Source organism: Pseudopodoces humilis, chromosome 18, assembly GCF_049639895.1.
Source record: "Pseudopodoces humilis isolate 2021_Gansu_Grassland_sample_001 chromosome 18, ASM4963989v1, whole genome shotgun sequence".
Classification (NCBI taxonomy): domain Eukaryota; kingdom Metazoa; phylum Chordata; class Aves; order Passeriformes; family Paridae; genus Pseudopodoces; species Pseudopodoces humilis.
Window position 1 is genome coordinate 17,512,920 of NC_142217.1, and position 22,074 is coordinate 17,534,993.

The 22,074-nt window shown below is 59.6% G+C and overlaps 3 protein-coding genes across 5 annotated transcripts; 2 read left to right on the plus strand and 1 right to left on the minus strand.

Annotated features, from left to right (window-relative positions):
* Positions 1–39: 39 nt before the first annotated feature.
* DCTN5 (dynactin subunit 5) lies at positions 40–4,602 on the plus strand. Its single transcript, XM_005523106.2, has 7 exons — positions 40–116; positions 235–303; positions 672–790; positions 1,208–1,319; positions 1,940–2,042; positions 2,265–2,356; positions 4,255–4,602. The coding sequence occupies exons 1-7, from the start codon at positions 69–71 to the stop codon at positions 4,273–4,275; spliced, it is 564 nt and encodes a 187-aa protein (XP_005523163.1). The 5' UTR covers positions 40–68; the 3' UTR covers positions 4,276–4,602.
* A 1,453-nt stretch (positions 4,603–6,055) lies between these two features.
* Positions 6,056–10,988, plus strand: PLK1 (polo like kinase 1). Its single transcript, XM_005523107.3, has 10 exons — positions 6,056–6,454; positions 6,561–6,729; positions 6,809–6,953; positions 7,318–7,411; positions 7,675–7,894; positions 8,413–8,571; positions 8,653–8,730; positions 9,214–9,368; positions 9,795–9,977; positions 10,277–10,988. Exons 1-10 carry the CDS (start codon positions 6,056–6,058, stop codon positions 10,481–10,483), a joined length of 1,809 nt encoding a protein of 602 aa, XP_005523164.2. The 3' UTR covers positions 10,484–10,988.
* A 149-nt stretch (positions 10,989–11,137) lies between these two features.
* On the minus strand, positions 11,138–22,044 carry ERN2 (endoplasmic reticulum to nucleus signaling 2). 3 transcript variants are annotated; one of them, XM_088064007.1, is made up of 22 exons: positions 21,916–22,044; positions 19,427–19,544; positions 19,078–19,111; positions 18,478–18,550; positions 18,295–18,367; positions 18,042–18,164; positions 17,856–17,957; positions 17,358–17,619; positions 17,176–17,254; positions 16,953–17,097; positions 16,447–16,568; positions 16,119–16,292; positions 15,796–16,027; positions 15,448–15,538; positions 14,762–14,951; positions 14,492–14,591; positions 14,117–14,316; positions 13,430–13,577; positions 13,210–13,337; positions 12,894–13,017; positions 12,576–12,643; positions 11,138–12,497 (listed from the first exon to the last, which is right to left on the minus strand). In XM_088064007.1, exons 1-22 carry the CDS (start codon positions 22,021–22,023, stop codon positions 12,306–12,308), a joined length of 2,886 nt encoding a protein of 961 aa, XP_087920133.1. In that variant the 5' UTR covers positions 22,024–22,044; the 3' UTR covers positions 11,138–12,305. The 3 variants fall into 3 exon arrangements, 2 of the variants coding, with proteins under 2 accessions (XP_087920133.1, XP_014108273.2); XM_014252798.2 differs by having other exon boundaries at positions 16,953–17,103; XR_015774084.1 differs by lacking the exons at positions 11,138–12,497; positions 12,576–12,643; positions 12,894–13,017; positions 13,210–13,337 and having other exon boundaries at positions 13,504–13,577; positions 13,679–14,316; positions 16,953–17,103.
* Positions 22,045–22,074: the final 30 nt, after the last annotated feature.

Genomic DNA, 22,074 nt, shown 5'->3' on the forward strand with positions numbered 1-22,074 from the left:
GGGCCGGGCGCGGCGGAGGTGACGCGGCGGAAACGGGGCCGGGCCGGGCGGGACCGGGCGGAGCGGCCATGGAGCTCGGCGAGATGCTCTACAACAAGTCCGAGTACATCGAGACGGTGCGGGGCCGCGGGGAGCGGGGGGCCGCGGGGAGCGGGGGGCCGCGGGGCCGGGCCGGGCTCGCCGGGGCGCTGCGGGGCCCGGGACATCCGCCGTGACCGCCCGTTCTCCCCGCAGGCCTCAGGCAACAAGGTGAGCCGGCAGTCCGTGCTGTGCGGCAGCCAGAACATCGTCCTCAACGGCAAGGTGAGCGCCGGGCCGCGGCTGCCGTGTCCCCGGGCGGTCCCCCGTGCCCTGCCCGCGGTACCCGGCGCTGCCATCCCGCAGCATCACTGACCTGCTGCGAGCAGCCCCCGCTGCTTTCATCCCCGGAGCAGCACCGTTCTGCTCTGTGCCTAAACCTGGCTCTGTAATGCTCGCTGGCACCACCAGGAGCACAACTGGTGCTACCAACCTCCTGTACTTTTGCTTTGTTGTCACTTTTCCTTTGACTGTAAGAATCGTCCCTAAGTAAGATAATCTTGCGAAGGTGACCAGACCTCGGCATGAGTTTGTGTAATAACTGCCAGCACAAGTACCAAAGGGAGCGGGTTTACCTGTCTGTCCTTCTGCAGACAATAGTTATGAACGACTGCATCATCCGTGGTGACCTGGCGAACGTGCGGGTGGGACGGCACTGTGTGGTCAAGAGTCGCAGCGTCATCAGGCCCCCCTTCAAGAAGTTCAGTAAAGGGTAAGAGGCTCCTTCCTTTAGGGAGATACCTAAAAAAATCTGTCAACTTGATGGAGTCTTGTGTTCTGAGAACTCTGTTCATTTTGCAGCACTTAGCAGAAATGCATCTATCAAACCTACTTTTTCCTCAGATGCTGAGCTGTGCCTTGAGGGCTGGTGTTCCCATCAGAGTGTTGGATGGAAAGGGATAGATTAGAATAGCAAAGTGAAGAGCATGTTTCACTTTTGTGTGTTTATTCACAACATCTTCCTTCTCATTTGGGCCATCCTTTAGAGAGGAGAAATCCAGAATCTTTTCTGTCTCCCTTAGCAGCGGATCCACGTGTGTTAATCCATCTGGAGACAGGAGGCTCTACAGGGTGATTTTGGGTCAAAGTGTCAGTTTGTTTGTTGGACACAAATACTCTCCTGTTGCAGGGTGGCTTTCTTCCCTCTGCACATTGGTGACCATGTCTTCATAGAAGAGGACTGCGTTGTCAACGCGGCCCAGATCGGCTCCTATGTGCACATAGGCAAGAACTGTGTCATTGTGAGTGCCATTTCTGTATTTTCTGTAAACTCCTGGCTGCTGCTGAGGCCTTGTGACAGCAGGTGAGCGGTGTCTGCACCAGCTGGCTGGAGCAGGATCACCTCTCTGCTCTTCCTTGCTGCTCCTCTTCCTTCTCTGCAGGAAGCTGAGCCTTCAGCTTTACTTTTCTGAGGACAGCTGCTGCTGGCTGGAAAATCCATCCCAACAGTGTTGTCCCTGTAGCTAATGGGATTGCCTGGGGAAGGCAGCCTGGCCACAGAGTACAAGTGGAATTGTGTTTCTGTGTAAATAAGACCAAACAGTCAAGGCTACTGTGTGCTGAGGTAGAGAAGGCCTTGCTGGTACTGCTTGACTCTGGTTTTTGGTGCCAGTTTGAACATTGACATGTTAATGTGCAGTTGTACCTGTGCTAGTTGAAAGCAAGCAGACATTTTTCCTCAAAAAGAAAAGTTAATTCTGTTGGGAGGAGCATTCAATCAGGGTAAAGATTTATTTCTGTGATCTCTTATAAAGAATATGTTTTGAGCAGTTAATCTTCTTGAGGCTTAGGTAACATATCAGTAAGAAAATCTCATGTTTATAGTGTTGTAAATATAAACTTTTCCTGTTCTCTGTTTTAGGGACGTAGATGTGTTTTGAAAGACTGCTGCAAAATCTTAGACAACACAGTACTTCCTCCTGAAACCGTAGTTCCACCTTTCACTGTCTTCTCGGGCTGCCCAGGTATGCTCCCTCTATCTTGCCTTGCACAAAAGTGCAGATAACATGGATATTCTTGTTTTAAATGGGATCTCTATAACAAAGGTGCCCGTTAACATTTAGTGCCCAAAAGTAAAGGTATCAGGCACTTGGTGCACTGAAAAGTGCCAGTTTTAACTTGTGAAACTCCCTGTTTTAGTGCATGGTACACGATGACTGATGGCCATACTGTTGTTCTTCTTCCAGGACTCTTCTCCGGGGAGCTCCCGGAATGCACCCAGGAACTCATGATTGACGTTACCAAGAGCTATTACCAGAAGTTCTTGCCACTCACTCAGGTCTAGTAGCCCATTTCCCACGTTTCAGGCACACAGGAGCATTCTGGGGTGGGGAGAGGGGTTTTGTCCAGTGAGGCCAGAGCTCTCCTGAGCACTCCTGTGCGTGTGCCTCAGCCTGGCCAAGCAGTCCCTTGTGAAAGCTGCTGTGTCCTGTTCAGCCTTTGTATGCTCATCCAGTGTACTCCATTCCACGTTGTCTGAATTGTGCCACTGAATGTTCTGGAGCTGGGAAAGCTGAAACACCTGCCTTGGGGCAGCAGCTGGGGAATGAGGCAGAGCTGACACGTGCTCTGCAGCCTCAGCCTGTCTGCTCAGCTCTGTCCTAACCCAAAGCTAGGCTAAGGTTTGCTAGGAGCAGATTCCATCCCAGCAGGGCTGTTCTGGCTGTGCTGTGGGCACTTACCAGGGTTCATTAGACCCAGGCCTTCCCTTTGGCACAATACTTGCTGCCCATGGGCCAGCAGGCTGAGCTGTGTGGCCTCTTCCTTTCCTCCCTGGGATTCTCTTCAGGGGTTCATCATCCTGCTGTTGGTTTTAGGGGTTTTAGCTGACACTGACACCTGTCTTTCTGTGCTTGACAGGATGTTTCTTAGCTTTTAGCTCCTGAAGCACACTGACCTCAGTCCTGTGCTCTCACCCCTCAGGGCTAGTGTTCTTGGGGTCAGTGCCACTTACTGAATATCACAGACCTTAAAGAGCTAAAGGCCTTAGAAAAGAGGATTGCCATGTCACTCACAGAATTCAGTGCAGCAGAAAGTGGGTAATTAAAAGTGAGAGAATGCTGCAACTGTGCCCATTTACTACCCAGTGTCTGTATTTGCAGAAAGCTCTTTGGTGCTTTTCTGAATTATGAAACTTAAGAATGACAGTCAAACTTCTTAGAAAGAGTGAAGATTTCATTTTGGACATGTAGTAGAGCAGGAATAGTTCTTGCTGAGAGCAGCTCTGAAAGTTGGAGTCATTTGATGCTTGCGTACCTGAGTACAGACAGCTGGCTGCACAGCAGTCTGCCTGCTCTAGCTGTGCTCTGTTAAAGCTTAGCATAGTCCTGCTCTAGGTTTTAAACTGGGGCTCCTGCATGTTGTAGTGTAGCAGCTGGGGCCAGAACACGTATTAGGTGTGTGGTAGGTGTGTGGCTGTGGATGAGCAGCCCTGGAGCCTCAGCTGATCTGTGTAGCAAATGCTGATACACCTTAATAGCAAATAGTTGTATGAGTACTAACTGTGTAGTAGCTGCTGTACATCACATGTAAAACCACTGACTGGTTTGTATTTTTACTGTACATAAATTAAAGCCTCTTCAGTTGTTCAAGTGACTCGTGACTCTTCAAACCAAACTAGATTGAAGTTCCTGCTGTGCCTGGGCATGAACCACAGTTGTTCTATGAGTGCTACAGGCTATTCTGGCTGTCCTGTGCATTAAAAATGTGTAGTACAGTGTGAAACAGCTGCTTCTTCCCTCTGAGGGGCTGGAGAGGCCTCCAGTCACAGACTTGACAGGTTTGGGGTTTCTTGTGAGATTTCCTGCAAGTCAGGAGTTCAGAGCACTGCTTTGCTCCAGGGTGTCTCTGGCAGTGTCTGGCAGGAGTGGGGTGTCTGTGCTGTGTTGCTGTGTTGTCTCCTCCAAGTTTTAACACCACATTGTGTGTTTCACTGGGATCGCTTGATCAGCAGCCACAGCAGCAGGGAGAGGAGTGGGAGGAGGGATATGAGCTTGGGAGTGGGATAGCAGCTGGAAAAGTCTGAGTGATGAATTTCCACAATCACCTGAGAGCAGAGCTGTAATGCATGAAGGGATATGTCACTGCAATTACATGTTTCTTGGCCTGCTCTTCCTTCTCGTTGTCTGAGCTGACTCTTCTGCCTTAATTAAAACCTCTTTTGTTGTCTCTGTTAAGGTGGCCTCTGCCAGGGCCTAAAACCAAGCCACCACTGAAGATCCCTAACTCCCAGCATTGTTAAAATTCCTTACACTGGCCACTTTCTCCTCCTGCCTCTGAAGCATCCCTCTGACCTGGGCTCACCTCTCCGCCGCTGCCAGTTCTGGGAAGATGGAGTGTCAGTGGGCTGCAGCGTGGGGAGCCCCAGCTCTGCAGGCAGCCTGCCGTCCAGCGTGCTGCAGCAAAATGACACAGGAGGCTGTGCCTGTAGCCAGAGGAGCTGCAGGAGTGGGGAAGCATATCCTGCAGGGAGGGGAATGCCTTCTGTCAGGAATCTTGTACAAACACTGAGCACTTCTACCCCAAGTTGCTGTGTTGCTTCATTGATCCCCTGTGTGCTTTGCTCCGTGTTGCTGACCAGGACGGGCAGGGTGTGCTGCTGGGTTTGAGGATGCTCAGGGTCCCTGGGAGCACATCCCTGCCTGCCTGTGCCGCAGGGCCAGGTGCTGATGGCTCGGTGTGAGGAGTGAGGGGCTGTGTGGGAAGGTCTCTCAGGGGGAGAGACCGTGTGGGACCGTGCCTGCTTTGTGGGGAGCAGAACCTCCGGAGATGATCCAACTCTAGGGCAGGAATGGCACCTGAACGGTGGCTGTGGTGGCCTGCAGGGCTCCTGGCTCTGTCCGTGCGCTCTCCAGGACACCCTGGCACGGATGACACGTGCCTGTGGGTGAGGCTCAACCCACCGGGCAAAAGCATGGTGTATGCTGTCCACTAACATCTGTGCTTTGCTGGGGAAAGGAGGCCAAACGATGCTAATTCCCTCAGCCCAAGGGACTGTGCATGCCAGGAAGCAGCGCAGGTGCCTGGGCTGAGCTGCTGCTGTGTGCTTTTGGGTTGTTTTGCATTGGTGTTGGAGTTAAGGCATGGCACCATCCCACGGTCACTTCTCTTTGGGGTCAGGAGAGCCTGGGGCAGGGGACAGCGTGTCCGTGGGGTGCGAGGGCAGAGGGGCACTGAGGTTAGGGACAGCCCCTCAGAACAGCCACACTGACACCCGAGGGGCAGCAGGGGTGGCCGCGTGTACGTTATAAAACCGGCCCAAGGTCCGGTTCTTGGGCACCCGCGGGAATCCCGCTGGGAACCGGCAGCACATGGAAGCCTCGGGGAGCGGGCGGTGCCGCCGCAGTGCCGTTCCCGGCGAAATCCCAAGGGAATGTCCATGACGGAGCGCGTCGTGCCCGCGCTCGGGGTCCCGCGGGGCCGCGCTCGTCCCGGGCGCGGCAGCGGCAGCGGGAGCGCGCCCGGCGCGTGTCGGCCCGGCGGGAGCGCGCGCGGCCGCAGCCAACGGCCGCCGGCGCAGGCGCAGAGAGGCGCGCGCGGTAGGGGGCGTGTCCGAGCGCGCCTGGCCCCGCCCCCGCAGCGCGTGGCCCCTCCCAGCTCCCATGGTGCCCCGCGCGCCGCGTGGATTTTAAATCGTGCGGCCAATGGGGAGCGGCCGCGCGCGGTAACGGCCCCGGCGCCGCCTTTGAATCGCGGCCCGAGCGAGCGACCGAGCCCGGCCCAGCCCAGCCCAGCCCGGCACGGCACCGCCAGGCACGGCACGGTACCGCACCGCACCGCCGCTGCTGCTGCTTCGGCACAGGGGCCGGCACCGCCGCTGCTTCCGTACAGGGACCGGCACCCGCCGCTGCTGCTGCTGCTTCGGCACAGGGACCGGGCACCCGCCGCTGCTTCCGTACAGGGACCGGCACCCGCCGCTGCTTTGGTGCAGGGAGCCGGCACCCGGCGCTTCCCCGGCGCAGCCCCGCGCGGGCACAGCATGAGCGCAGCGGCCGGGAAGGCGGCGCGGCCGGCGGCGGCTCCGGCCCGGGCGGAGCCGGCCCGCGCAGAGCCGGCCCGGGCGGCGGCGGCGGCGGCGGGGAAGGAGGTGCCGAAGGTGCTCGTGGACCCGCGCACCCGGCGCAGCTTCGTGCGCGGGCGGTTCCTGGGCAAGGGCGGCTTCGCGCGGTGTTACGAGCTGGCCGAAGCCGAGAGCCGGGAGGTGTTCGCGGGGAAGGTGGTGCCCAAGTCGCTGCTGGTGAAGCCGCACCAGAAGGAGAAGATGTCCATGGAGATCGCCATCCACCGCAGCCTCTCCCACCGCCACGTCGTCGGCTTTCAGGGCTTCTTCGAGGACGACGACTTTGTCTACGTCGTGCTGGAGCTCTGCCGCCGCAGGGTGAGGGGCCGGGGGCGGGTGTCCGTGTCCCCCGGGTACTGCCCGTCCCCTTCCCCGCGTCCTGCCGCACAACCCCCGCCCCGTACTGACCGATCGCCCCCCACAGTCGCTGCTGGAGCTGCACAAGCGGCGGAAGGCGCTGAGCGAGCCCGAAGTGCGGTATTACCTCCGCCAGACCATTCTGGGCTGCCAGTACCTGCACAGCCACCGCGTCATCCACCGCGACCTCAAGCTGGGCAACCTCTTCCTCAGCGACGACATGGAGGTGAAGATCGGTAAGTGGCAGAAGGACCCCAGCTCGGGGACCAGCCAGCCGGGGTATCTTGATTATATCCCGTGTCCCTGTCCCTCCAGGTGACTTTGGGCTGGCCACCAAGGTAGAGTACGATGGGGAGCGCAAGAAGACCCTGTGTGGGACGCCCAACTACATCGCCCCAGAAGTGCTGGGCAAGAAGGGGCACAGCTTTGAGGTGGATGTCTGGTCCATTGGCTGCATCATGTGAGTCAAATTGCCTTTCAGAGGCCAAGGGGAGAGGCAGTCCCTGTGGTTCTGGTCTCCTTGATCCCTCTGAGCTTCAGTGTGACCCAAAGCTCCAGGTCACTATCCCCACAGTGCTGAGTATTGCTACCAGGCAGTTCCTGACCTTCCCTAGCTGAAACTTTTCCCTACAGGGTGCTAAACCCCAGCTTCCCTTTCCAGGGGGCAGGATCCAGGCACAGTACACATAGCTGTCAGTGTGTCTAATGCTAAGTGTGTTCCCTCTGCCAGGAAAGCCCCTGGGTGTGCTTAGGACATGTTCACTTCTATGCATAATCCGAGTCTCTTTTGCAAAACTGACACCCTTTTGTCTGGGAATGTCCAGGTACACTCTTCTGGTGGGGAAACCACCTTTTGAGACTTCTTGTCTAAAGGATACATACATCCGGATCAAGAAGAATGAGTACACCATTCCCAAGGTATGCTGCTTCCTGTGGAGGATCTGTTTGGCTCACAGTGGTGCTTGTTCAGCCTCCTGCTGCATTTGACATCAGGCTTTGGGTGCTGTTAGGAGCCAGTTCTCTGTGCTACCCAATTCTGCTTCCTCAGGCTTGTGTCCTGCTTGCCTGATGCAGCACTGGAGCTCTGCTCCAAGGGAGCTTCCCTGGGTTGTAAACCCTGTTTGTTTGTCATTAGTGCTCACTGTCCCCTGACCTGTCTCTAAACTCCACCTGTCCCTCAGCACATCAACCCTGTGGCCGCAAACCTCATCCAGAAGATGCTGAGGTCTGACCCTGCCACGCGCCCGACCATCGATGAGCTGCTGAACGACGAGTTCTTCACCTCGGGGTACCTCCCCAGCCGCCTGCCCACCAGCTGCCTCACCATCGCGCCCCGCTTCTCCCTGGCTCCCAGCGGGATGGAGCTCGGCGGGCGGAAGCCGCTGACGGCGCTCAATAAAGGTGGGTGTGAGTGCCCAGTGAGGCTGGGCTGCAGGGCTGGACAGAGCCTGCCTGGCCTCCAGCAGCATCCACAACCTTCAGTGTGCCTCCCTCACATCGTCTCCTGATCCTGGAAACTCAGAGCGTTTTGTGGGTGAGGTGGCTCCCCTTGCTCTGCCCAGGACAAAGCCCTGCATTCAGCTCTGTAATGGGCTCAAACTGATGCCTGGGAAGTTCCACCAGAATGTGAGGAAGATCTTCTTTACTGTGCAGTGCCCGAGCACTGAACAGATTGCCTAGAAAGGCTATGTGGAGTCTCCCTCACTGGAGATAATTCCAGAATCCTCTGGACACATCCTGTGCCGTGTTCTCTGGAATTACCCTGCTGGAGCAGGGAAGTGGGACCACGTGTCCCACCACGGTCCCTTCCAACCTGATCCGTTCTCTGTCAGGTGTTTTCTATACCTGGGGTAGGGTGTAAGTGGTGCCTTTGGAAGCCTTCCCTGGTCACAGCTCACAGTATTCTCTCTGTTGCCCAGGACTGGACAGCCCTGCCCAGGAGCCCTTGCCGGACAAGGAGGAAGCGGCGGGGCTGCGGGAGATGGGAGATGCTGTCACTTGCCACTTGGCTGACATGTTGCAGCAGCTGACTGCAGTCAACACAGCCAAGCCCTCCGAGAGAGTAGCAGTGAGGCAAGGTGAGCCTGGGGCAGCCCGTGGGCCTCATGGGGAGCACAGGCTGTGGGAAATGTCTCTAACAAGCTGCTTTCTTCCTGCAGAGGAAGCTGAGGACCCAGCTTGCATTCCCATCTTCTGGGTTAGCAAATGGGTGGACTACTCGGATAAATATGGACTTGGTAAATACTACAGGTGGCAGAGCTTCAGGCTTTGCTGGTGTCTGGGGGGGCTGGGAGAAGCCTGGATTTGGGGCATTTCCTAGTCTGGGTTTTTAATCACCATATTCCAGTGTGTCTGTCCAAGACCACTGCTGGGAATCTTACCAAATACCCTGGGAATCCAGAGCAGTGGTCACTGACCATCAGGCCTGGCTACTTTAAGGTGGACAATGGTACCTGTGCATGAGGTGGCCAAGCTCTCCCCAGCCTGCACAGGGACCCACGGTGGCAGCAGAGGCTGTTTCTGCAGCAGCAGTGCAATAAGGGAGATGACAAATGCAGAGGTCGAAAAGTGCCATTCAGACCTCCCCAAAGAGGAGACCTGGCAGAGACTTGGTGGGGTGGCTGTTAGGGAGTCCCTGGGTGATAAACCATCTGCCTTGGTACTTCCCACTGCTGATGGTCCCCTGAGATTGGAGGCCTCATGGGGTCCCTTCTGGGCAGGTTACCAGCTCTGTGACAACAGCGTTGGGGTTCTCTTCAATGACTCCACTCGTCTCATCATGTACAATGACGGGGACAACCTGCAGTACATCGAGCAGAACAACACTGAGTCCTACTTCACTGTGAGGTCCTACCCCTCTGCCCTCAATAAGAAGGTCAGTCCTGGGGACAGGAGCCCTGGCTGGGTGGTGGTGACACTCCTGCTAGCCTTAGGCTTTGGTGGCAGGGTTGGTTCCAGAGAGAAACATTTATAATTGGAGGTCACTGGCACTTTGCAGGCTTCCTCTAGCTGGTGACACGTGGTCCAAAGGACAGACGCTAGCAGCTCTAACTGCTATCTGAGAGGCTCATTTATGAGCAGTTTCACAGAAATGCAAGTGCTCACGTGACTTGCACGTACCAAAGTGTTCTGCACAGCGAGTCTGATGTGTCAGTTAACTTTGAGGATTTCCACAAGTTTTTGCAGTGACAGCTCAAGCTCTGAAAGATGTAAGGAGGGTCTGGGACTGTGATGGCAGTCCCTGTGCTCCCCTCTCTGCCTGGGGTCACCCTCAGCCCCTCACAGCCCATCCCTTTTGCAGATAACACTACTGAAGTACTTCCGGAATTACATGAGTGAGCACTTGCTGAAGGCGGGGGCGAACATCACGCCACGGGAAGGGGACGAGCTGGCCCGATTGCCCTACCTGTGCACCTGGTTCCGGACCCGCAGCGCCATCATCCTGCACCTCAGCAACGGCACTGTGCAGATCAACTTCTTCCAGGTGAGGCTGTTTGCAGGGCAGAGCCTCTGGTTTGGATGGTGGCAGGAGGGGATGACCTGAGCCAAGGCTTTGCCCAGCACTGGGAGCTGTCTGTGCCGGTGGCCGAGGCCCCCAGACTCCCCTCACAGTGAGGGGCTGTGCTCTGGAGCAGCAGGTGGGCTGCTGCAGCCAGCTCTTGCCCTTTGCTGAAGGAATTCTACGCAGGGACCTTGTCACACGCTCCGGGTGCTGCCGAGATGGCTCATCCAGAGGAAATGCTGCCCCAAGGAGCTCAGTGACTGTGTGTTCTCTCCCCCCAGGACCACACCAAGGTCATCCTGTGCCCTCTTATGGCTGCTGTCACATACATAGATGAGAAACGGGACTTCCGCACGTACAAGCTGAGCCTGATCGAGGAGCACGGCTGCTGCCGGGAGCTGGCCAGCCGCCTGCGCTACGCCCGCACCATGGTGGAGAAGCTCCTCAGCTCCAAGTCTGGCTCAGGCCGGATGAAATCTTCCACTTAGAGCTTGTTCTTGCTGGACTCAACATCCGTGCCAAACTGCCCAGCTATGGAGGGAGGGGTCTGGGAGCTTCCCTCCCAGGGCCCAGCTGGGTTCCCACTCGTGGGTGTGGGCTCATTGCCACAAGGAAGCCCCTGCTGCTGAATGGTGGTGTTCACTCTGACTGGTGCCCAAAGGTTTCTTGCTTCCCGCTCCTAACAAAGTCTATTTTTTAATTCCCTACCTAGTCTGTTTTTCTAATTTCCCAAAGCCAAAAGCCCAGCTCCAAACCAGCGCTCTCATTTGAGGTGCCCGGGCCTGCTCTTGAGAGAGCAGAACTGTCACGAGAGGTGTCTGTTCACGGCTGTGCCCGTGCTCTGGGCTTCGTTTCCTCTGGTGGGAGCTCAGGTAAGGTATTGAACAAACCCAGGGGGGAGATTGAGCAGTCAGCCTTTTAATACTGAAACTCCATGAAACCTCAACTTTTGTATATTGCATAACTTGAATAAAGATTGTTTGACACAGCATACACACTGTTTCCTTTGCCTTGCTGAGAGAGCAGGCACCACTGCTCTGGCTTCCCCTCTGAATGAGGCATCCTCTGACCGTCACTCCTGGGCTGGGCTTGCCTCTTCCCTGGCTCCATGACTAATTACAGCTAAAGAATCAGCACAAGGCCTCTCAGGCAGCAGTCTTGCAGGAGTCCAGTGACCTGCCTCTGTTGTTCTCCCACCACTGCTCCATGGCAGCAGCTACTGGTGCTCTCAGGCTAGTTGTTTTTAAGCAGGACAAGCTTCTCAGTTTTTATTTTTTAATTTTTATAACATTTTGTATAAATATATTCTGAAAAGAAACCCGGTACAAACCCTGTTACCTGTGAAACAAAATCCCACACCCCAGCACATACAGGAATCAGACTGTACAAAATTATTGCTGTTCCACAGAGGAACTTTGCTGGCTCACAGGGACCCAGGGCCACGGGAATGCCATGAACCAGAGCACCCATGGGACACCAGCCTGGGCAGCAGGAGAGGCTGGGGAGCTGCAGGCATAGGCCTGTCTTTGAGGGAAGGATCCTAGGGGAAAGGAATTCCCTCCTTTGTGCCCAGAGACAAGTGCTCCTGGAGTGCTGTACACCTGCTCGGGGGCTCAGGCCTGGCAGAGGTACAGGCTGCTGGGGACCCTAAGGGAGAAACCCTTGTTCTGAGCCCAGCTGAGACTGGCACCTCCATTGTGGGGCTGCTCGGCCTGGCCGGGCTGAGCACAGCTCCCTGTGACCGGGGACTGGGCACAGCTCAAGGAGTGGCAGCCCCTGGCACAGGAGAGAACACACAGGACAAAGCTCCCTGTCCCTGGTGACTGTCTCCCCAGGACAGATGCCAGCTTGAGAAAACACAACGTGTTTTGCTCTTATTTCTCCGAGCGCTGTGTCCAGCTGAGATGGCTTTGTTTTCTGACCCAAATGCCTTCACACTGCAGTCCGACTGTGTTTGCAAAGGTGATTGCCCAGAGGGTCCCTCAGGAAAGCCCAGGTGAGAGCACAGTGCAGCCCCGTGCCCATCTCTGCTGCCCCGTGCCCATCTCTGCTGCCCTGTGCCCGTCTCTGCTGCCCTGTGCCCATCTCTGCTGCCCTGTGCCCATCTCTGGTGCCCTGTGCCCATCTCTGCTGCCCTGTGCCCATCTCTGCTGCCCTGTGCCCATCTCTGCTGCCCCGCGCCCATCTCTGCTGCCCTGTGCCCATCTCTGGTGCCCAGCCTGCTGGGCCCTGCCCGGCCCTGGCAGGAGGACACGGAGCAGGGCCCGGGCGGGAGCGGTGGCTGTGCCCTCCAGCCGCGGCTGTGCCCGCTCAGGCGCCGTCGCCCCTCGGGCCCTGGCTGTAGTAGCAGTGGAAGATGCGCTCGTGGGCACAGAGCTGCATGGCCCTGTGCGTGTGCAGCAGCAGCCGGGGGAAGCGGGAGGTGAAGTACTGCACGAAGCCCTCGGGGACAGAGCCCAGCGCCAGCCGGACATCGGCCGGCAGCTCGTGGTAGTGGTGCTTCTGCAGGAGAGAGGGTGAGGTGAGAGAGGACGGGGACAGCAGGGGTGGCAGGGCCACGGGGCAGCTGGGTGGCCGTACCTTGTTCCTCATGGCCCGCAGCAGGTCACGCACTGACCCTCCCTTGTAGGTGCGGAACTTCCTCAGGTCTGGGGTCAGCAGGAGACACGGAGTGAGGTGGGACAGCCAGGGTGAGGGGCTGCCACAGCCCCCGTAGTGCAAGCCCCAGCCCTGCCCCACTGTGGTGTCCCAAGGAAGGGCTGCCACCTTTACCTGCCCTGCTTTTTGGCTCCTGGGCACCAGCAGGTGCCTGCTGGCCAGTAAAAGCACCAGCCCTTGGAGCCACAGTCCCCACCTGCTTCACTGGAGCCAGCAATGAGCCTGGCCCTCCATGCTCACCCATCTGCAGTGGGAGGGAGATGTGCATCCTCCAGTTGGTCCTCACCACCGCCCGTCCCCCTGACTCCAGGGCTGAGACGATTCGCCCCTCAGCTGGCTCCTTCTCCACACGGTCACTGACGTCCTGTGTGCCCAAGAGCAGGGACAGGGTGGGTATGGCACTGCCTGTGCTCTGCTGGAGGTGGGACAGAGACCCAGGGATGCCTCACCCCTGCTAAGTGTAGCTCACAATGAACATGGTGCCCTAAATGCAGCAGTTTCCAGCAGTTTCCAGAGCACACCTGTGTTCACTGCCGGTGGGACAGCACAGGCTCACCTGGAAGAACTGCAGCTGCTTCTCCTGACTCCAGAAAAAGGGATGCACAAGGACCACGGGGGCCGAGGGCCGGCGCTGGGGCTCAGAGTTGATCATTGCCACAATCAGCTCCCTTGCAATGAGTTTGTCTGGGGGTGAAACAAAACAGCAGAGAAGTCGCCCCTGTGCCAGGACTGGGAGCTGCCCCTGAGCCCAGAGCCTCCCCGTGGTGTTGTCTCACCGTGAGCCTCCTCCTGCAGGCAGCTCAGCTGGTAGGAGCCCGCCAGGATGTTGGCCTGGCGCCGCAGGCTGTCCCCAAAGGGATGCTGTCCCCCCGACACCACGTAGTAGAAGATGCACCCAGCTGAGAAGATGTCCACAGCACTGGTCTGCAAAACACGGGGGCACGTGGGACCCTCAGGCAAAGGGCGAGGGAACCTTTACCTCCCACTTTTCTAAAATGCATCGCTTGGGGCTCCTGCTCTGCTACCTGCAGCCAGGGAGCCCCATCACACCGGGTCCCTAACAGAGAAGAGGTTTCCAGAGGCACAGCCAGAATTCAGGACTCCACAGCCCAACAGACACACAGGGGCACACGGACACCAGCACGAGCCCCACCCAGGATCAGCAGCTGCTTCCAGTGGGAATGAGATTCCCAGTTCTGAAGAGAAGCGTGATCTTGGCAGCAACCCACAGCCTCTCCAAACTCCCCACCCGAATTTCTGAGGACTGGAGCCTAATGAGACACCTGTGCTGAACACAGCTGGGCACTGTCCCCCAAGGGCAGAGGCATGGGGACAGCCCTGGCAAGGAGCACAGTGCCTGTGCTCACGAAGCTCTCATCTTTATTGTGACCTGAGGCCACTGCCAGCATGGGGGACACTGGAGCATGGGGCCCAAGGAGCAGGGGTGGCCACGGCTCACTGACAGGGTTCTCCTTCGGGGCCTCCTGCAGCACCTCGGGCGCGATCCAGCCCTCAGTGCCGGGGATCCCAGAGCGGAGGCTGAAGCTCTGTCGTCCCCCATGAAGCTTCTTGCAAAGGCCGAAGTCGGAGATGACGGCGCGGATGTGCCCGTGGCGATTGGGGACAGAGATGAGGATGTTACAGGGCTTCAGGTCCCGGTGCACTGCGAGTGAGAGTGCGTGGTGTCACCTGGCAGCACTGGAGCAAACAGGGCTCTGCCACAGCCCCACGTGCTGCTGACCCCCAACCCCAGGCTACTGCCCAGACCCCAGGAGACGCTGCCCAAACCCCGCGTGATCCCCTGAGGAGAGGCTGGAAAGGGATCTGCTGGCCCTTACCGATGCTGAGGGAGTGCAGGTGGGCCAGCCCGGACATGGTCTGACGCAGCACCGACACCGGGTCCAGCCCCCGGCGGTCAAAGCTAGGGCTCTCCACGTACTGGAACCACACGGAAGGAGAGGAACTGAGCCCGATTTACTGGGCAAAGGCAAGCTGGCCGGAGAGACACCCCACCCAGCGTGACGGCAGGTGATGGAGCACAGCCCCTGCAGAGGCTCTCCGTGCCCGAGGCTCGCTCCCAGCGGGCAGCAGCCCCGTGCCGGGCTCACCTCCTGCAGCGTGGCGGAGCACAGCTCGATGGCAATGTAGTGGAACTGCCGGTCCCTCTCCGTGCAGAAGTAGCGGACGACGTGGGGGTGCTCGTCCGACTCCCGGAGCAGCCGGACCTCGCGGTCAAGCAGGTGGACACACTCGGGCAGGAGACGCTTCACGGCCACGTTCCGGCCCTCAAACTGCCCCCTGTGCAGGGAGTCCCCGCTGTGTCCGTGTGCCACGGCCAAGGCTGGAGCTCACCCACAGCGTCCTCAGCATCGACCACTCTGCTCTGACCCCCAAGCCTTGTCACGTCACCGACAGGAAGAGATCTTCCCCAGTGTAAGCTGGAAACTGGACAGTCTCAATTTCGTAGGAAAATGACAACCCTCACTTTTTAGTGTGTTCAGTGCTGGAAAAGGGGCTCAGCCAGGAACCGTGCGAGGGGCCAGAGCAGCTGCAGGCAGGCAGGGAGAAGGTGCAAGGAGGACTGCCCTGTGTACCCAGTGCCTGGTTAATGAGGGCCACGAGCCCAGCTCCAGGATGGGTGGGATGGGGACCAGAAGAAGCTGAAGGTGTTGAGCTGTTCTCAAAAGTCCCTGAAAAGTGGCCACCACCCTGGGCAAGGGCTGCCTTGTCATGATCCCTGTGGCTCCCAAGGAGAATGGGAGCAGAGTAGGGACAAGCACCCAGTGTCACACACCTGAAGACAAAGGTTCCTGCAGCTCCATGGCCCAGCACATCTTTGGGGTTAAAAGAAACTTTCCCAACTACAACCAGATCTGGTTCTGCATCTGCAAGGGACAGAAGACAGCCATCTTCCAACCTCTGAGTGTCAGTTCTGTATGGAGGACACCTGTTTCTCTATTCATCTGGCCATTTCTTGGGCCCTACTCTTATGTAGCCCATGCTTATCCAGCAGCAGATCTGGCACCTCCCATCCCAGGTGGGCTGCAGCCCTCTCATCTGCAGGCATCCCTGCGCCTGCTCTGGGTGCTGACATCTCTGGACAGAAGTGTCCCCACAGGCTGCCCATTCCCCCTGCACCCACCTTCAGCAGCCACTGGGACAGCTGGCTCTGGGCTGACTGTCCCGTTAGCCGGGTCCTTCAGGCAGGCTGAGGGGCTGGAGCTCTGTGAGAGCTCTGCTGCACTTCCCTGGCTCAGCTCCAGCTCCCTGGGCTCCTCAGGGATGCCCTCCCTGGAGACTCGGCCCGGGTGCAGCATCTCCTGCTGCTGCTGCAGGAGCTGTATCTGCTCCTCCACATGCTGCCGCTGCAGTTTCTGGACACAAACCATGGGAATACTCAGCCCCACGCCTGGAGCCTCGCTGGGACATCGGCTCTGCTGTCCCTCTCCCTCCACCACCACTCACTGTGAGCAGCAGGACCAGGATTCCCCCGCCCAGCAGAGCTGTGCCAACGCCGATGGCCAGGTCCCAGGTGCCAGGCTCAGGGTACACCTCCAGCTGCTCCCCCTGCGTGGGGTCCGGCTGGAGCTGCCCCTCGCTGCGCACAGCTGGCTCCTCCGGGCTGCTCGGGGCCAGGAACTGCAACACACACCCAGGGCAGGGTGACACAACGGGCACAGACCGCAGGGCACTGGGTTTGGGACTTCCTTCCTGTCCTATCCCATGCTGGGGACCCACTGCCCAGCCCAAGCAGCACAGACCCTTCAGTGACCCAGCACCCTTCACCACTCACATCGTCGAACACGGTCCTGGCGGGAGGAGCCCTGGGGATGATGGTTTCCGTGGTTTTCCTCAGGTTCTCTGGGAAAGCTCGCAGCATCGTGGTGTGAACCACGGGAGGCAGCTCATGGTGCCCTGGGGAGGAGGGGAACACAGACAACCCTCCATTCACCTCTTGGTTTCAGCATCCATCCCTTGCCAGCAGCCCAGGCTCTCCTGGCGTGGCTTCACATGGGACCCCCAGCATGGATAACTGTGAGCCCTGCTTCAAGGGGTCCCTGCCCACCCACACACAGGGTGCTCAGCAGTCACTGCAGGGGAGGGGACAAGGATGGGCTGAAAGGAGTCCCAAGCCAGGGTCACCACAGCCCGAGTGACTGAGTGTTAATGCCATTCATCCACTGGGCAGAGCAGCTCGGGCTATTGCCCCTGAAGCACAGCAGCAGCTCGGGCTGCTCCCTGCCGGGCACCATCTGGGAGCTGGACACGGGTGAGCCTGTGCCTAGCGCGGGTCCGCACCTATGAGGAGCCACTGGTTGTGAAGTGAGGTGATGCTGCCCTGCGGGTACTTGACGTTGGTGCTGGGCATGATCTCACACTCCCCGGACTCCCTCATGGTCACGTCGTCCGTGGTGGGGCCGTCGATCCTGGCCAGTGTGATGCCCTGGGGCTGGGGACATGGCAGCTCATGGGGCACCAGGCGGCCAGGGCGGCTCAGCCCGGGGGGCAGCGGGACACTCACCACCAGCGCCACGCTGCCGTGCACCAGGGACGTCACGGCGTAGAAACCGGCCGCGTGCTTCCCCACGTAGAGCGCTGGCCTGCGGGGCAAGGACAAGCATCACCTTCCATCCCTCACGGGGCGGGCGGCCCAGCACGGGGAACACGAATGCCACCGGCTGCCACCGCTCAGGAGCCACCTACAGCAGCTGCGTCTTGGTGGCGGCGAAGTCCTTGACGGACTGGTAGCTCCACTTGAGCACGTGGATGTCCTGTGACTGGAAGGTCAGATAGCGCAGGGTCTCCATGGCCAGGTTGAGGTGGGGGAGGCGGCGCAGGCTGTCCTGGTGCCACAGGTAGATGCCGACCACAGGTGAGCCGTAGTTCTGCGCCCACAGGACCTCCCCGCTGTCCTTGTCCAGGGTCACCACCAGCCCGTCCCCACTCGAGGCCAAGTGTGCCATTTCTGGGGAGAGCCAGGGGGATGAGGGATGCAGCAGTTGGGCTGCGTCTCCTCTGGTCACCCTCAGTTCTGCCACCGGCCATGGGCTGCTGCCTGTTCTCCCCAGCAGTGGGCACGGCTGAGACCTGCTGGCCCTGGCACTGTCACCCCTGCACAGCCAGAGTCCTGCTGTGAGAGGGCACTGGGGAGCTGGGTGCCATGACTGCCACGGCTCCCATGGCTGCTGCACTTCCACTCACTGTAGTGGTAGGACTCCTCGCAGAGCGGGGCCGAGTACTCAGAGAAGGTGGCGTTCCAGCGCAGTTCCCGTGACTTGGTGTCATACATGGTGATGATGTACTCTGGGGACAGGAGCAGGGCACGAGGTCACCTCCAGCACCCATTCCTGGCACCAGGTGGTTGATGGGGGCATGGCACTGGCTTACGGGTCCGTCCGATGTACAGCAAGGGGCTGGATGGGCACAGACCATCCCAAGCCTCTGTGGAGAGGGTGGTCTGCTTCTCCCCTGACTTGGGGTCCACAACAAACCACGTGTCCTGTTTCTTCCCTAAGAAGGAAAATGCCTTCTTTGTAAGTTCCCGCAGCCCCACCTGTCCCCAGGAGCTCTTCTGAGCTGCCTGTCACCCTCCATGGCCCGCGGGAACCCCGGTCAGCGCGGTCCCCCCAGAGCTCCGTACCGCTGTAGAGCACCCCGTCCGAGCTGCGGCACGGCGACGCCTGCACCAGCTCTGGGATGGTGAACGGCAGCTTCTGCAACACAGGCAGCAGATCAGGTGCAGGGCCAGAGGTGCGGGGCACCTCTCCCACCCAGGGCACCCCAAGGGGTCACAGGATGCCCACAGCCCCACAGCCCTACTGACCATCAAGCCTTCTTTGTTCTTTCCTCCCAGGATATACAAGCTGCCATCATTGGGGTCTGGAAGGAATGCTGGCCTGGGAAGGAGGAGAGAAGGATAAAATGTGAGCCACCCCCAGCCCTGGGCACCTCCAAGGACACAGAGGCTACACAGCAGAATCCTCTTTAGCAGTTTGCTCCAGGGTGAGTCACTGCAGGACTTGACCTTTCCAGACACCTGCAGCACTGGATTTGGCAGGAGATAATTCCCACTCTGGGCAGTCCTGGCACTCCCCAAGCCACCCAGAGCCAACCCACCAGGCTGGTGGATGGCCTGCCTGTCTCAAGGAGCTCCTGCTGTCCTGCCTGCCCCTGAGCTTTCAGGGGGATTTCCCTCTATTTCTCTCCATGCTGGTGTGTGTGGCCGAGCTGAGAGCGCCTCGGCTCCGCAGCAGGGGCCAGCTCCTCCTCATCACCATGTGCCAAGTGCCAGCACCAAGGTAAGGTGATGCCATGGCACGGGCTGGGCATTTCTTTTCTCTGTGGCTCCCCTTTCTTGCTGCTGCTCCATCAGCTATCAGGGAGCCTCCCGCACTGCCCAGCTGCCTGTGGGGATGACACTCACTCTGCCACATACACCGGCACCTGCAGAATGGGATCTGAAACAGAGAGAGAGAGACCACGTCACTCCTGTGAGTGGGACAGCACCACTGTTTACCCAGCGTGGCACTGTCACCCCCCCAGCCATGCAGCCTGTTTGCCTTCCAGAGCCAAAAGAGACACCAATGGCAGATGTTCATCCACGCTCGGCTGTGCCTGGGGCTGGGACAAGGGCTGAGGCTGGGGCTGGCAGCGCACACCAGGGCTGGAGGCAGCCCACAGCCCATCCAGAAAGAGCCAGGCCAGGGGAGCATTCCCAAACCCCAAACATGCTCCAGGAGCCAGGCTGCAAATGCCCTCCAGTCACTACTCACCGTCCTTCAGAGTCCACTTGATCTCCCCTGTGCTCTTGCTGACGGCATGGAGGTTCCCATCCAGTGTGGAGATGAAGAGCAGCGTTTCTGGGACAGTCACGGCACTGCCTTTGAGGCTCTAGGACAGACACACCATCCTCAAGAGCTCAGCCAGACTTGGGAACAACCCCCAGCCAGGTGCTCTGCACAGCTCAGCTCCTGGGGCAGCTGCACCTCAGTGACCTGCATCACCTGCACCTACGGCCCCTGGCTCCACAGCACCGCTCACATCCCACCAGAGCCATCCTGGGGCTGGAGCAGCCTTCCTTCTTCCCCCTCTCCCTGGAAGGAATTTTTCCCCCAGGTGGGATGAACTGCAGTGTGGCTGTTCCCAGTCACAACCCTGGATGCCTTTCTAAAGGTGACAAGAGCAGCCCGACTGTCGGCTCCTTCCAGAAACAAACGAGCCTGGTGACTTTCCATGCCAGAGAAGTGATGATTGCTTGCCTAGGCCTTCAGAGCTGCAGGTTTCGGCTACCTGACATTGAGGAAGTAATTGCAAATTCACCTGGGAGGAGGAGCTGCTACTTCCACGTATGGCATACGCACAGCGAGTGCCAGCTCAGCCAGTGCCACATGTGCCAGCCTCACCCTGTTGGCAAACAGGGATGGGCAAACAGCACGGGACCCACATGGCTCTGGCAGTCCCTGATGCCAGGGATTTGGCAGCAGCTCCTGAGCCACTGGCTGGTCACAGATTAGCATGAGAGGCCCAAGCACACTCCTGCAGCCCAGCCCCTCAGTCCCCTCACTGCTCTGGGAGCCTGGGCTGGCAAAGCCTGTCCCGGGAGCCTGTCCAGGCTCTGGAGCAGGGACCAGCCAGCAGCCTGTGCCCAGCCAGTGCCTACACACGAGTCTGAGACCATTTGCAGAGCAGAACCTGACAGTACAAGACTGGCTGTGGCATGGTGGGGCCGGGAGATTCCTTCAGCTGCAACAAAGCACAGAAGCACACATGCCCTCCCTCACAATGCCCCTCACACCAGCCTGTATACCTCCAGCCCAGCTCTTTTATTTGCACTTCTTTTTTGCTTAATTTTCAGGCGAGGTCAGAGTGAGTTTCCCTGCTCTGGCTTTGCCCAGAGGACATGGTGGGGCAGGCAGGGAAGGGGCTGCTCCCCACCATGGTTCCCCCAGCCCCTAGGGCCATGCAGGTGGGATTGAGCCCGCTTGGGACATGCAGACACTCTTACAGTGTGGCCACCTGCCTGGGGGAAACCGAGACTGCAGAGCCCTCCCAGCTGTCAGGGCTCACCACTTCCCTCCCCAATGCTCTGGGGTTTCCATCCCTTCTGCAACTGTTTTGATTCCAGGGCACTCGGGCAAAGGCCAGGCTGTCTGGGCTGCTCCTCATAAACCACCATGGGCAGAACTGGGAGCACCGGATGCCTGGGAGCTGCCACCCTCCCCCGGTCCCAGCCACGGCTGCCCCAGCAGTCGTTCGGGCCAGCCTCAGCCCAGCAGCGTGGCTGTCGCCAAGGGCTGTTCCCAGGAGCCGAGCTTTCCCGAGGTTCCCACCACTCTGGACCCTGGCACGCTGCCTACCCACTTGAACCGCCACCAGCTGCAGGAGCTGGATCCGGCTCCGAAGGCACCTCCCTGACAGGCAGCAGCTCCGCGGGCAGGAGCGGGCCGGGGGAACCCAGGGCAGGGGACTCAGCTGCCGGCCACAGGCAGGCTCCGGGTGACGGTGGGGAACAGCCTCCGCTGTGGCTGCCGCAGGGCCCGGGGGACAGCCCGGCTCCATCGCACAGCGGCCAACGCCACCCACCTACGGCCACGGGACCCCCGGCAGCATCCCGGCCCCGCGGGCACCCCCGCACCTGCGCCCCGTACCCCCGGTGGGTGTCCCGTACCGCCGGTGGGTGTCCCGTACCCCCGGTGGGTGTCCCTGTACCCCCGGTGGGTGTCCCGTACCCCCGGTGGGTGTCCCGTACCCCCGGTGGGTGTCCCTGTACCCCCGGTGGGTGTTCCGTACCCCCGGTGGGTGTCCCGTACCCCCGGTGGGTGTCCCGTACACCCGGTGGGTGTTCCGTACCCCCGGTGGGTGTCCCTGTACCCCCGGTGGGTGTCCCGTACCCCCGGTGGGTGTCCCGTACCCCCGGTGGGTGTCCCGTACACCCGGTGGGTGTTCCGTACCCCCGGTGGGTGTCCCGTACCCCCGGTGGGTGTTCCGTATCCCCGGTGGGTGTCCCGTACCCCCGGTGGGTGTCCCCGCACTCCCCCGGCCCGAGGGGCGGCTCCAGCCCCGCTCCCCGGTGCCACCCGCGCTGTCACACCCGGGGCACCAGGTGTCGTGTGCCGGAGCTCTCCCGCAGGACACGCGGGGCACGGCGAGCACAGGTTCACACCGGGAACCACGCGGGAACCACGAACTGTTCCCCGACCTTTCCCCGGCGCTGTCCCCTCCCGGTTCCGCCCTCGCACCCCCGCTCCCGGCGCGGCCGTACCTGTGCCGGGGGCGGCGGGAGCAGCAGCAGGAGCAGCGGCAGGAGCAGCGGCAGCGGCGGCGGCAGGAGCCCCCGGCGAGCCCCGCGGAGCCCCCGAGGGCCGCTCATGTCCCGGCCGGGCCGGGCCGGGCCGCGCGGCCGCCGTGAGTCAGCGGGGCC

Bases quoted from the DNA above. Each gene is read 5' to 3' on its own strand.
- PLK1 (XM_005523107.3), top strand. From the start codon at position 6,056: ATGAGCGCAGCGGCCGGGAAGGCGGCGCGGCCGGCGGCGGCTCCGGCC. The intron at 6,954-7,317 runs GTGAGTCAAATT...GGGAATGTCCAG, and splicing joins TGGTCCATTGGCTGCATCAT to GTACACTCTTCTGGTGGGGA. The intron at 9,369-9,794 runs GTCAGTCCTGGG...TCCCTTTTGCAG, and splicing joins CCTCTGCCCTCAATAAGAAG to ATAACACTACTGAAGTACTT.
- ERN2 (XM_014252798.2), bottom strand. From the start codon at position 22,023: ATGAGCGGCCCTCGGGGGCTCCGCGGGGCTCGCCGGGGGCTCCTGCCG. The intron at 14,317-14,491 runs GTAAGGGCCAGC...TCTCACTCGCAG, and splicing joins CCTGCACTCCCTCAGCATCG to TGCACCGGGACCTGAAGCCC. The intron at 13,018-13,209 runs GTGAGCCTGTGC...TTGGGCACACAG, and splicing joins AGCAGCTGCAGTTCTTCCAG to GACGTCAGTGACCGTGTGGA.
- DCTN5 (XM_005523106.2), top strand. From the start codon at position 69: ATGGAGCTCGGCGAGATGCTCTACAACAAGTCCGAGTACATCGAGACG. The intron at 791-1,207 runs GTAAGAGGCTCC...CTCCTGTTGCAG, and splicing joins TTCAAGAAGTTCAGTAAAGG to GGTGGCTTTCTTCCCTCTGC. The intron at 2,357-4,254 runs GTCTAGTAGCCC...GTCTCTGTTAAG, and splicing joins AGTTCTTGCCACTCACTCAG to GTGGCCTCTGCCAGGGCCTA.